This window comes from Coturnix japonica, chromosome 9, assembly GCF_054131305.1.
Source record: "Coturnix japonica strain WE chromosome 9, WE-NBRP24, whole genome shotgun sequence".
NCBI lineage: Eukaryota > Metazoa > Chordata > Aves > Galliformes > Phasianidae > Coturnix > Coturnix japonica.
The window spans coordinates 4052284-4066336 of record NC_140671.1 but is presented as its reverse complement, the minus strand read 5'-3'; the positions used below and the strand labels follow the sequence as shown (position 1 = coordinate 4066336).

At 53.9% G+C, this 14053-nt stretch overlaps 1 protein-coding gene across 36 annotated transcripts in view; it reads right to left on the bottom strand.

The window, feature by feature from the left end:
* Nucleotides 1-14053, bottom strand: part of NCOR2 (nuclear receptor corepressor 2) — a 153000-nt gene that overhangs the window by 60250 nt on the left and 78697 nt on the right. For 23 of the 36 annotated variants that reach the window (XM_085555566.1, XM_085555580.1, XM_085555561.1 and 20 more), the window contains 4 exons: nt 12943-12999; nt 9935-9987; nt 3149-3215; nt 748-935 (listed from right to left, as the gene is read on the bottom strand). In XM_085555566.1, the coding sequence (XP_085411692.1) occupies nt 748-935; nt 3149-3215; nt 9935-9987; nt 12943-12999 (365 nt within the window). The remainder of the gene's footprint in view (nt 1-747; nt 936-3148; nt 3216-9934; nt 9988-12942; nt 13000-14053) is intronic. The other 13 variants (XM_085555571.1, XM_085555574.1, XM_085555572.1 and 10 more) reach the window with 1 other exon arrangement.

Below are 14053 nucleotides of genomic sequence, written 5' to 3'. Positions count from 1 at the left end.
CTCCAGGAAAGAATGGGATAAACTCTTCAGTAGAGTCTGCTGTGACAGGACAAGGGGAAAAGGCTTCAAATCAAGCAAAGCTAAATCCAAAAGTTTTGGAACAAGTGCTCACTGATTCCCTTTGGAAATGAATGGATCAGTCATTATACTGATACCTGTTGCTAAAGCAGCCTATATCAGGAGCACAACACGGCATCTCCTCCTGGCAGGAAATGATGTGACCTCAGACGTGCTTTAAATATAAAGCAGAAAACAGACAGGGGTGGCAGATAGGAGACAGCTCTGTCAGTGAGACGCTGCTCCTTTCAGTGCCTGCAGCCAGTCCTACAACCCCTGCAGACGTCCCCTCCCTCTGCTCATGCTCCATCACAGCATGGGTATGTTTGAAGTCACTGACGTGACGAAATCCATCCGCACACCTGAGCCCAGCAATGAGGAACCAGTTGGTGCCTTCCCACTCAGGTGGCCACAAGCAGGGAGCTGCCCCAGGAATTCAGCAGCAGAGGAGCAGGCAGCCGCATTCCTGACATTTTTCCTCCTGTGATGGAGCAGAGCTGGGCCACCCAGGGCAGAAAGCAGCCAGGGACTCCGCTGGCTCCTACTCTCAGTGCATCTCCTGGTTATCCAACTCGAAGGGGAGAGATGGGACTGACGGCCACCCAGCCCCGTTCCTCCCACCCACCAACCCCACACCCACCAACAAACAAAAGAGAAAGGCTGTCCGCTACCGGCTCAGCCTCGTCCTACCGCTTCTCCTCTAACCTCTGCATGCGCTCTTGCAGTTCCCGCTGCTTCCTGATCTCAGGGAATTGCTTCTCATAGTATTCCCGCACTTTGCTCTCCTTGGCACGACGCCGGGGATTATTTTCAATGCGCTCCACTTTCTTTTCCCAGGCCTCCATCAGCTGGTCATAGCGCTGGCAGAACTTCTGTTCCTGGAAGGGCAGAGCGAGAAGAAGCTCAGTGCTGTGCCTGGGCAGGGCAGCTCCCCAAAGCCTTTCCCTGTGGCTGGCTGTGCTGAGCGTGAGTCACAGCGCTCCCAGAAACGTGGTTTGTGAGGGCATGGGCACGCTGCGGGGTCTGGGACCAACCCAAGAGTAAATACTCAGTACAACCCATTGGGTGCCCTGGGGCTTTTCTCTTCCAACCCAACATCTCTGGTATAACAAGGACTACCATCCCGCATGGCAGCGCCTACCCACCTCCCTTCCAACATCCAAAGGACCCGAGGAACTCCTCTGTAGCTACAACCACCGGTTGCTGCCCCAGTAACAGGAGCTGAGCTGCAGGCACACATCACTAGGTGCACGGGGAGCTCAGACACACCACAACCTGCTGTTACTAAAGCCCCGAGTGCAGCCACTTGTGGGGATTCACTCCCAGGGACGCTGTGCTCAGTCTCACCCCCATAGGCTGGAGCTTTAGGAAGGAAAAGCTTTCAAAGGCTGCAGAACCCTCCTGCTGCAGGCAGGGACACAATGAGATTCCACGGCCCTGAAGGATTAGCTCTCAGATGCTAATGTTCGGTTTCATGCTATTACCAGCAGCGTTGCTGGGATGCAGCACGTGCTCTGCGTGGCCCTATCATTACTGCCATTATCAGAGCTCACAGGATGCTTTCCATGTTAGCACCACTTCCAAACACTTAAAAGAAAACACTGCAGGTGAGTCGGAGCCCTGAAAACATCTGAGGTGCTGCAGAGCAGGGCAAGGAGGGACAGATCCCACCTATGTGACACTCTCAGTTCTTTAGGGGATGAGGTTGAGGGAAGTAATTAAGTGCTTTCAAAACTGATTAATGCTAAAGCCCTGGTGCTGCTGCATGCAGGGACACAGCACAGCTCGGTGACATGAGAGATCCCGCTCAGCCCTCATACAAACACAGCCAGCAACCAGTGGGGATTTTAAGGTTTCACTCTGAGTGAGTCCAATGCCTTCCAGGTCCCAAAGCAGGAACTGAAAGCAGATGGCGCTCTGCAAAACAATCAATGGCAAACCCTGGGCTGCTCCTCTCACCCTGCAGTGCCACTGTGAGGCTGGGCTGGTTCCAGCAGCAGGCAGCACTGCTGGCACATCAGCCACTGCAGCAGGACGGTGACTTCCCAGCTCGTGCCACCAGCCCCTCCATCACACCAGAGCTTATGGAAAGCCAAATGGGAGCCGACACGTGCAGCTACAAGCGGCAGAGTAGTAACACTGCCGTAGCACTGGAGCAGCTCGCAGGCAGTGCTGAGCCCCTGCCCTCCTGCAGCCCACACTGCCACAGCTCTGGGAGCAGAGCAGCAGTTTGGTGGGGAGGAGAAGGCAACAGAAGGAGCCAGTCCAACCCCTGTGCAACCCGCACTGTTCTGTTCCTCTGCTTGATGGAATGAAACATCTCACGGCCAGAACTGCTCCCTTGGTACCCTTCCCTCCCTGCAGCACCATCCCTTTGATGGCAATTAGAAGCTGCTGCCGGGCAGGCTGGTGCAGCGGGAGGGATTCCTGCAGGCTCCTGTTGGGGAGTGGAACCTGTGGGGCTGCCCCAGAGCACAGAGGGCAGGAGCCAGGAAGGAGGGCTGGCACGGAGACAGGCTCTGCTAAAAATAGGGGCTGCTACAAAACAGGCAGAAAAATAGCTAAGCAGACCCATTTTGCAAACAGAATCAGCAAATGCATTCACTTTGCAAAATCAGCAACCTTCTGGTGCCTATTTTGTAGTACAGGCAAAATGCTTCCCTAAACTGAAAAAATCCCCTTTCAAGGGCACTGAATCAACCGGCTGGCAGAAATTCACCTATTTTGCATGACAGGAGACTTTACTGCGAGCCGTATTTTAGGACCCGTGCCCTTGCAGCCTAGTTAAACCTTTTCCCCCAGCTCCTCGATATGCACAACACAGCAGCTCATCCTGAGTTCAGCACGGCAACTGGTCGTTTCCACCAGAAAACAGCTCCTGGTTGGATCCATTCTGGCTCCTACAAACCACAGGATGCTGAGTTCAGTGCATGCAGCAGGACTGGGGACCTCTGCTTCATGGCAAGGGGGGATATGGAAAAGGAAAGGCAGAGCACCAGGCAAAGCACTGGGCACATCTCTGCAGGAAAACAATGAATAGTGAATTAGGCTGCTTTATACTTCCAGAACGAGGTATAGAGGAATCACTTACCCACTGCTTGCGAGCATGATTTCTCCTCTTAAAGTATAAAATTAACTTCTTCCGCATTGCCTGGTTTCTGTGAAAGAAAAAAAGATGAGACCCCATTAAGGAGCCAGCTACAACTCAGCACCTGGCTGCCCCAGAGCACAGAGGGGCTCATGGAGCAGCTTCCACCTTAACCTGGAGCTGCAGCAACCCCAGCACCTCGGCTATGGGTGCTGAGCCCAGCAGGGCTCCATCTCCTGACCTCTGCGCCTAACACAGCTGCAAGGGAAGCATCTGGGAAAGCCCAGCTGTGTGCACAACGGGCCAGAGGAGAGAAAGCAGCCCCAGAACCACAGCCCAGCCCAGCCACTCGGCTTATGCTTCCTTTGGCTTTTTCAAGAAAGCAAGAAATAACCTTTCAGAAGAGAAAGCAGCAGGATGCTGGGAAGGCTGCACAGCTCTGGGTGAGCCTGATGGCTGCGGGTGTTCCTGTTACAGCAAGCAAGTTTCTAGGTGAAAGGTAGAGGCCAGGAACGAGGGAGTTTCCTTAAGCCCTTCATCCTGATTAGCATCTGAGCCGCAGCGTGCAATTACCAACAGCTCAGTGCCGTGCAGGGCGGCATCGTGCAGGAACCTCCTGTGGGATTGAGCCAAATGGAAGCGTTCCCACACCGCTTCCTCAGAGCCGCTGCTTCACACCCATGGAAATACACCCCACAGACCCCCAGCCCCACATGGGGCAGCGGGTGCAGCTCCCCTGGGCTACGCAGCCCACCAGCCTCTCGGTTACCAGCAGTAACAGCACTGCAGACCCATAGGTGTGCTCCTGGGCACTGCACATCACACACTGAGATCAACACACAACGAGGCTCCGAGCAGAGGTTTGGAGATCAGACCTTGTGTTCTGAATCCATTTCAGAAATCAAAGGGGCACTGATCAGCACAGAGGAGTGAGGGGAACGAATAAACCGGTGTGTGTGTGGCACATGCAGCCTTTGCTCTTTTTTTTTGATGGTATGTTTACAAAGGACCCACTGTTGTTCTGGGCTGCACAGCAAAGATCAGACACTGTCTCATTAGATGCATTAACAAATATCACTGCCAAAGGCTTCTCCCTGCTGGATCACACAGTGCCGCTCTCTTTCGTCTCTGTCCATGTGGCACATCCATGCAGAGCAGCTTGGCAGGCTGAGTTAACTTCACCACTCAGCTCTGAGCAAACAGCCTCAACAACCAGGAGCTGTAACCTGTAGGGGAAGCAGAGCTGGGTGCTGTGCCCAGTGCTCCCCCAGCACCCATTGCCCACTCCTGAGCCCACCCGAGGGCTCTGCTCCCAGCTGGGTCCTTGTGTCCCTTTCTGCCTGGTGAGATCTCTCCATACCCAGCACTGTGGGGTGCTGCAGCAGGCAGCCCTCCTTCCATCCCACACATTGTGTTCCAGGGCTTCAGTTCCATGTGAGCGAGCTCCAACAGGAGGCTGTGCCCAAAAGACATTCCCATTGTTTGCTTGTTTACCCCAGTTCAGATGGAAACTCTGCTGGAGCGATGCTTATAGTGGTAACTTCAGCACGGCTCAGATGGGTGCGCTTTGGCTGATGTGGTTCAGCTGGAATCCATCAGTGGGAGTGCTCCTGGGGAAGGATTTGGCCCTGGAAGGGGCAGCTTGGCTCAAATTATACCTGTCCATGCAGGAGCAATGTGGGGCTTTGGCACAAAACCCTTCAGCAGAGGGGAGAGCAAGGGAAGAAAATGAGAATCTCTTACACAGCTGATGCACTGCCTTGAGTTCTGCATCACGGCTGACCTTGCAAGTGCAAATACAAGCAAAGATTTAATAGCTCTGCAGCTGCAAGTATCAGGAATGCCTTGAAAGCCTGCGTGTGTTTACCACTGCGAAGGCTGAAGTAATCAAAGAGTGAAAGGATTACAAACAACAACAACCCCCTGCTAAGAACCCTAAACGTTTTTCCCCACTATCTTGTTGTTTTTTTCACATAAGGCCAACCTTTCAAAGGTTAATAAAATCCTGGTAAATATAAATAGGCTTCACAGTTTATCTTGCTACATGTGCTGCTGTTACTTGGAAACCATTTGCAGCGAGGTTAACTCGGGCCACTTGTCTCAGAAGCACACGCTGTGCTCCCCGGGCACATCAAGCAGCGACATGGAATTCCTGCAGCACCGGGAAGGCAGGGGCTGCCTGCTGCTGTCCTGCACAGGCACACAGTGAGGAGCAGCACGACTCAATAGTCACTCCAGCAAAGTGCCAGCTGTCCTCCAGCAGCCCATCGGGAGCTCATCAGCTGCCTGCATCCTTCATCTCCCCACCTGGGTGCACATAAAGTGTCCCATCTGGAGACCTGGCTGGCTTGGAGAAGTCAAGCAGCACATAGGAAGAGGAGGGAGGCTCCTTACATAAAGCAACAGTGACTCTCGGGGGCAGTTTCAAGTACTGCTGTGCTGCAGGAGATGCTCACATCACACATGTCAGGCTGTAGCCACACGTGGGATGAGTGGAGCTGGGATGGATGGACAGGTGGATGCTGGAAGCTGGGGATGAGGGGGGGGTTCTTCATCCTGTTTCTTTGCACACCCAGGGTGTGAGCAGCTCTCGGGAGGCACACTGCCCACACTGGGACTGGGTGGATGAGCACAGCCAGTCCCCAGCACCCTGACCTGGAACAGGGTGATCCCAACCTCAGAGGGTGCCAAGGGTGTCCCTGGGGCGGCCCCCCCAGCGCAGCCCCATGAGCAGCAGCAGGCAGAAGGAAGCAGAGGCTCAACAAGTTAAACAGCCCAGAGGTCTGAGCGTCACCTGGCAGCAGGAAGCAGGATCCAAGTATCTGTAATTCAGGGTGTGACTGTGAGGACAGCACGTCCTCACATACCTTCCCCTCACCCCACTGACCTTGCTTATAAGTCTCACACCTGAGCACGGCTCTCAGAGCCATCTGCAAACCATCGAGCACCAAAACAAAACCACCTCCTACCCGGAGCAAAGCGAAGGGCCGCCACAGCTTCCACCTTAACCGCCTCGGCACAAGGTTGCCGCTGGTTTTTGGCTTTCACAACGCAGCCAGTCAAGGAGAGAAGCTGTAACTTTGACGTTTGAGATACTTGGCTGTGCTCCATGTGCATTGCTTGGCTCTGGTCCTCCTGCAGTAAGGGCGCACGCATGCGTTGCAGTGCGGTGTGTGCGCAGGTGCTGCCAGGGGCTGGGATAAGGCTCCTAAGGACACAAAGGGCTGATGCACTGCAGCACACCTGGCCCTGCTCAACTGTGGAGACCTTGGGCCAGAGCAGGACGAGATGAAAGGAAGTTTGCTGTTTGATCACAACTAATCACGGGTATTTAATTACGCAGGAACGTCTTTCATCAAACAGCCAGAGCAAACAAAGCAGGGATCAAGCCTGCAAAGAGCGGCAGGGAGGAGGCCACCAGCAGCTGGCAAAGCCATTGTAGGGTGAGATTTATCATGTAGGAAGGAGAAACAGAGGAGCCTCCTGGCAGCTGGAACCAAACACGGCGCTGCCAGAGGGACTGTGAGCACAGCAAACCTGTCTGCCTGCCACCGGGGTGCTCTCTGCCTCCTGGCAGCAGTTACACCCACAACCAGGGTTCATAGCATTAGGTTGGGAACTGGTGTCCATCCTCATTAGCACCTATAAGCTCAGGAGCATCGTGAGACAAAAGCAAGAGCAGAAGCACTCCTGGCCTTCAGCTGGGCTCACGGCCTCTGCATCCCCTGGGAGCTGAACTGATGCTGTGAGCCCAAGCACCTCACCACAGCCCCGGGAAAACCAGCCTGTGGTCTCAGAGAAACAAACAGAAGGTTGCAGCGTGTCTCCATCGTTCAGAAATTCATCACAAGACATTACTGCTGCCCTAGCGTGTGCAAATAGAGAATAAAAGAGATGAGGAACCTTGAATGGGATGAGCAGGGAGCTGCTAGGTGAATTTCTAATGAGGAAAATGTCTACAAGCTGTAATAAAAAGACCTGAAAGAGAATGCATTAGTAATGACAGGGTTTGGAGGAGCATTTGTGCTACATGTCAGGCTTCTACTATGAATTCCGAGGCAATCCAATGCTACTAAACCCCCTAAACAGTCAGTAATGAAAAGATGACTTAAATTTGCCGAAGTGACAAGTGATTTGGAAAGCTGCAGTTAGCAGCAGATCTGCAGAAGAAAGCTGCTCTGCTCTTCTGGGAAAAGGGGGAGAGGCAATTTGAAACAAAAATGGGTTCAGCAGCCCCTAAACCTCTCTGAAAACCCAAAGATTTGGGTTCTGCATAGGCAGCCTTTCCCTCCCCAGAAAAACGTGCTTTTTCAAGGCTGAGCAGCTCCTATTTTGCTTTCAACCCCAAATCTCACAGACTGATTTCAACTCGACTGCTTTATGAAGGGGAGGAGAGTCCTCTGGGGTTGTTCTTCACGGCTGACCGGGCAGGAATCTGCTGCAGCCAAACTAAGGCCTCCTCTGAGAATCCCTCCCCAGGTAAACAGCAGGTAATGGATCCTGCTCCGTGAGCGGCACCGTGTCACTGCTCAGACACTCTGCAGAGAGATGGTTAATGCCTTTGGTGGCAGGAGAACACGTGGGATCCCTGCTGGGGTGGGGAGCACAGCCCCGCAGTGAAGGTGCAGAACAGCTTCTGCCCAACTAGAGCAGGATTTGGTGTCCCCTGAGTTTGTTGCTGCATTTCAGCCCATAACAGGATGGCATAGGTTGGAAGGGACCTTAAGGATCACCCAGTTGCACTGCCTGCTGTGAGCTGGCTGCCCACCCATCCCATCAGGATAAGCTCCCTAAGCACTGCCTGGTGCTGATGGAGCATCAGAGCCCTTCCCCAGCAGCACACATAGGCCACCAACCCAGCCCAGGGAGGTCAGCCCCTTGCCACAAGCCGTTTGGCTGCTCCTTCCATCCCACAGCAGCTGCAGCATATAACATTAACTGCGTCTGCTTGGAGCCTGAGCTGCTGGGTGAACTGAGGGGACCCGAGCAGCAGAGCACAGCGAGGCCGTTAAAAGGGACTTAAAAGCCTTTGGAAACTGCAGACACTGGAATGAACTGGGGCATGAAATTAATTCTAACTGTACTGAATAGCAGACAGGCCATAAAGCTCCATGAAAATAAGAGAGCAGGAACACTTTTGGAAGAGCAGGAGATCTTCCCGTAAGTCCCCAGTCAGCTCTATCAGCACAAGTGACTCATTCCAGCTGAAGGCAAAGCAAACAAGCAGGAGGGATTAAAGCAGTGTTGCAACGCAGAGTGTCACTGCAGAGAAATCGAGGAATCCTGGCGCTGTGATATTCAAATGCCCTCCCACTGATGTGCAAGCTGAGAAAAAAAACCTACACAGGAAAAAAGTTGGGGAAAAAAAAGAGAAAAAAGGCATCTGTGAATAGAATGAGCCCAAACTGCCCTTCTGTGCTCAGATACGAGGCTCATACCCAGCACAGACATGAGGCAGAACAGGTTGCAGTGTAGCCCCACATCCCTGCAGGTGGCACAACGCAGTGTGGGCCCAGGACCCCTGGGATGGGCTTCTGGGCAGAAGCAGCAGCATCTGGAGCCCGGAGAGCTGCAGGGCCTTCCCCTGACCTACATCAGTAAATGCACCCAGCTGGCATCGATAAGGAGCTGAGCACAGCTCATTGCAGGGGTTCTGGCAATGAGGATGGCAGCTTTTCATTAAAATGTGTGGTTTCCTTCCCATATTTTGCAGCATTAATCAGCAGGACCACCTGCCTCGGCCTCCCCCTGCGTTACCTCTGGGGGCTCAGGGCTGCCCCACACCCTGAGGTTCTGCTCCAGTCCCACAGCTCCTTCCCAGCGCCCTCCTGTGTGCCCACCTTCCATGCAGGAACAAAGCACAGGAAATGATTCAAATCACAGGAAAATGTGATCGTGGAACTACAAATATCAGGAGAAGAGCCAGCAGGTGAAGCACCAGGAGCTCCTTTAACTGGTATCTTTCAAGGACAAAGCTCCCATCTGCTCATAATGCCCCCCCAGGCCCAGCCCACCAGCAGCACACAGAGGGGCACTGGGGACCCCTGCAGCCCCGCACGTGGCCCCAGCAGCACACAGAACAGCAGGAGCCTGTTAACTCTTCCCCTCTGATTCCCCCAGCATCAATTAACAGACTGCTGAAAAGCAAAACATTATTAACTGTGGTTAATAGATTCTTAAAGATGATTATCAGCAGCTGACCGAGCCCGTATCAAATCAGACTCAAGCCACCAATGGCTCCCTCTGGCCAGACAGGAGTTCCAGACCAGGTCTGACTATTCCCATTCCCAACAATGATCACTATTACCACTGTTCTCACTGCCTATTTTATTTCTCCTACGTTCAAGAAGTCACTGTGGTTATTAAATGCGAGTTGATGATTAAATCACGGATCGAGGTGATAAGCCATGAATGAGATGATTAATGAGACTCGTAAGTATCTCTGAAACAACCAATTGCTGTCAGACATTCAAGAGGAGCCTCACAAAAAATCAAACGGTAATTGCAACTTTCCACTTCCCTCCTGCTCCCTGCATGCAGACACACACACACACACACAACCGGTCAATTCCATGTGTGAAACACACCCAACAAAACCCCACACACTCCTGGATGCTGGCAGCCCCCAGGGAAGCAGAGCAGCCCCACAGCACCACACAGAGCTGCATGTCCTGCAGCTCCAATGGGGAACCACGGGAGGAAACAGGGACCAGGAGCAAGCGAGCATCCCCTGCCGCAGCCTAACGCACAACCTGACATTTCAAATAGCCTTTATTGCCACGTACTTACATTTTAATGTTTTCATGGTACTGCCTGGTGTCTGAAGGCTGGTTGTATAACGGCTGAAATAAATAAGAAAAATGAAGGCATAAATGGGTACGCTCTGACATTTAGAAACTTCAACCTGTCAGCAGCACCGCTGCGGGCTCCCATCCCCTCCAGCAACGCTCCCACAGCAGCACCCAGCCCCATCCCCACGTCCCCACACGTACTGCAGGGCCGGCTGCCGTGCCGTGCAGCCCCGGGGGAGGCAGGCACTGAGCTGCTCGCAGCGATCCCTGTGCTGCGCAGTGCCCACAGCCGCGGCGCACTACGTGGTTGTTATGCGCTTCTTGCAAACGCAGAGAGCTTTGGAACATACGACACGGGGGAGGCTCGGGGAAAGGGGGGCTCAGGGAGAGGGAAGAGACAGCCTGAGTGCTGCAAATTGTTATGGCTACGCTATGGAAGCTGCTGCAGCTCTGCGAGGAGCTGAGCGCAGGGTGGGTCTTCGCCCTGGTGGTGCCCAGCAGTGCAAAGGGAGCTGCCCTGGGCACAGGGACCCCCATGAGCCAGGGCACGGCAGGGTTTGTATGCCAGCTGGTGCCCAGCCCGGCTGAATATGAAGAGCAGGTAAGCTGGGAATGCTCACAGCATCCAGCAGGCTGCCCAGACCAGCAGCTGCTTCTTGGGAAAGGATTGTAGGATTTGGAAATGCTGGTAAATAGAAACGCCTTCCTTCCCTCTGTGCTCACAAAAACCAAAGCAAACAAGCTGGCATGTGATGAGACACAAGTGTCTTCCTCTCAGAGCAGGGGGTGGGAGGAACATTTTGTGCCTAGGTTAGAGGCTACTCATTGTCACGGATGCCCTGCTGCTGCTCAGCTCACCGAGGGCTGCTGATTCATTTCCACTATTACTGATGTGTGATAGAAGTGGCCACTTACACTTAGTTAGCAACCCTAAGTGTTAACAGACAACCACTGCGAGCACCGCTGACGGAGAAAAGCCTGATTGCTCCCAACTCCAAAACTCAGCAACCAAAACCAAAGCCAAGACAACAAAGCACCTGGAGGGGACTCTGTCTGCAGACAGCCTTGTCACTCAGCTCAGACCAGGAGAGCTGCTCACCTACCCTACAGCTGGACACTAAAACCTCTCCTTCTCTCCAGGGCAGGGACTGAGAACCACCGTCCTTCCTCAGAGCCATCCACAGCAGCTTCCTAAATGAGTCAAACCTGACCGGCTCAGGGAGGTGCTGGCAGCACTCACAGCATCTCTCCTCATAAGGGACGTGTGATGCATTTCTCTGGGGGAAGACATTTAAGAAAAACAAAATTGCAATGCAAGCTATTCCTGGAAAACCCTTGGATTTACTGAAAGGTCTTTAAAAATTAAACACGACGAAAGCCATCAACTGCTTTCTGGTCACCGCAACACTCAGAGCACAAATCTCCATGAAATTTCTCCCTGGGGGATACACGGGGTCAGTTTAATGGGTCCCAAGTACAAGGCAGGAATAACCCAGAGAGCAGCAAACTGCTCTTCACAGCAGAACAAGAGAACTCCTGCCAAAGGCACAGCTGGGCTTTAACACAGGCAAAGGGCCCAACACATCAGAGCTGCCCCCAGGCAGGTGAGAGAGACAGTGGTAACGGGCTGAGGGACTGGGGTACAAATCTATGTGTTCCAGTTCCTGGGAGCACAGGAGAGGGGCTTCTCCAGGGGGGCTCAGGCACAAAGCAAAACTCTTCAGGTCACAAACACAGGGCCAGATGGTGTGAGATCAAAGCAGCAGGAAGCCAGGAATAGAGGAGGAGCTGCTGCCTTGGGACACTCAGCTCCCAGAGCGCGGTGCTGGTGAGCACGGAGGCTGCTGCAAAGACTGAAGCCAGGAGTCGGAGTTTCCTACCAGAGCTGGGCCATCACCCCGACGTTTCCAGCTTGAGGGGAAACCCGTGACACAAACCCACACTGCTGGGTAAGTCCCCACTCAAACTACAGCAGATCCCTGTCAAAAGTTCTTCCACCCAACACTGCAAGCAGCCTCCACGAGCCAGCGGGTGTGCTGGAAGATTCCCTGCTCCACCACACAAGGCTGGCTCTGGAGCAATAGCACCCCAAGGCAAAGCATCCACAAATCAAAATAAAAGGGGAGAAAAAGGTGTGTGGGGGAAGGAAAGGCAACGTGTTGTGTTTTAGATGAGGAAGCACCATTGCACTGCTTGACCTCAGTGACTCAAAGAAGTATAATGTGCCCTACCTCCCTGGGCAAGGAAGTGGCTCCAGCACGCAGTGCTGACCACTAATTCCTCTTTGACCTCTCCCTTCCGCACTCGGTGAGGACAGTGATTAGTGCCACCTCCACAGGGCCAGTCCTAATTACAGCTGATGAGCACGGTTGTGCTGTGTGCTCACCCGGCAGCCAGGGCTCCCTCTGCTGCACCCCACAGCCAATGCAAGAGGTGCTGCTGGACCCAAGTCTGGCCTGCTCTGACCTTTCCAGCTGCTTTCCTCCTGTCCTGCAGCATTATTCCCCATGCATATTTTTCCAGCACCTTTCTTCAGTTCACAGCCCCTCAGGTACTAGTTTCAGCCACCCTTCAACATCCAGCTGCTTAACTCACAGCAGCCATTTGCTGGATGAGGGAGTAGCCTCACAATAACAATTTAGTAAATATGTATTTCTCAACTTCTCTGTGCACAAAAGACAGAAGTAGGATCCACACAGACCCTGATACCTGCAGGCTCCCAAACCCCTTCCCCAGCACCTCCTGCACTCGCCTCAGGTGCAGCAATCCCACTGTAGGCTGTGCTGGAGCATCGCTCTGCCCTGCTGCAGCACAAGACAGAGGAACCGAAGGGTTAATGCTCTCCAAAGAGGCTGTGTGTGCATTCAGTGCTCAGCTCAGCCACTTCGCTTCCTGTCCTGGTGCTGTGACAGCCAGACGTCCTGCCCCACAGCATTTCCTCCTCACAGCTCAGCCCCACACCTCCCAGGGACCTCCGCAACACCCACGGCCGTGGGGAACACTCACCAGCTCCACCTGCGGACCCAGCCCTTCCAGGATGCGGTGGGCAGCTTCTGCCTTCTTCTGCACGGAGGAAAAGAAAGAGGAAGAAATAAGTTATTACTACCACTGACTACAGCAGCACTACCACCCAGCACCCAAACCCCTCCCCAGCTAAACCCACCCGGCACCTGAAAGAGGAAGGGGACTGCAGGTAAGCCCTGCAGGCAGTGAGGTATCACACATCCAACGCACAGCTCCTGAGCTCCTCCTGGCACTGCACAGAGCCACCCCAGCTGCAAAACCTCCAGGAGCAGCAGCAGAAGCCCCCATCCTCTCCCAGCCCAGCCCTGGAGTCCCAGCACCGTGCAGGTTACCTTGGCACAGCCGCAGCACGAGCGAGCCGGCACGCACGCAGAGATGCCCTTTCTAGGATCCATTGCTCAGTGAGCATGTGATCATTAGGTTGGAGCTGCCCTACGCTCCTCATTGCCACCGCTCCCCCCACACACACAGCCCAGCTCTGCCCCCTCTGAACCCTTCCTGACACAGGTTAGAGAAAACAGCAACCCATGGGGGGCTGCGCGGCGCTTCCTAATTAAACAGGCCTGAAAAGAGACGTGGGTTCACCCCGATGGGAGGCTGAGTAAAAGGTGATGCTCTCAGTAAACAGCACTTCCCTGCGAAGCCGGGCTTCTCAATTGCTGTTACAAGCAGCCTGATAAATCCACATAGCCCTGGGGCCGACACAGTACAGCCGGATACCTGGCAGTGAGGGGCCACGGAGATGGATTTTCAGAGGCATTTGATCCATCACATAGGTCCTTTCTCACACAGGGTAGGGAGAGAGGAAATCCAGGCTGCCTCCGAGAGGCTGCAGGAGCAGTGTGGGCAGCCAAGCTTCACAGGATTCACCCGTGGGGAGGGGAGAGGGAAGAGGATAAAAAAAACCAACCTTTTTTGAAGCGCATTCAGAGCTTTAACCCAGTGAGCACTACAGCCCTGCAGGATCACAGAGCTGGGATGGCAGCTGGCAGGAGATGCAGCCAGGCTCCTGGCAAGGGCTGCAGCAAGCAGAGGACGGGCCGTCACTCGTGCTGCTCTCTGGCTTATCAGCCCCAGCTCACGGCTGCTGTAT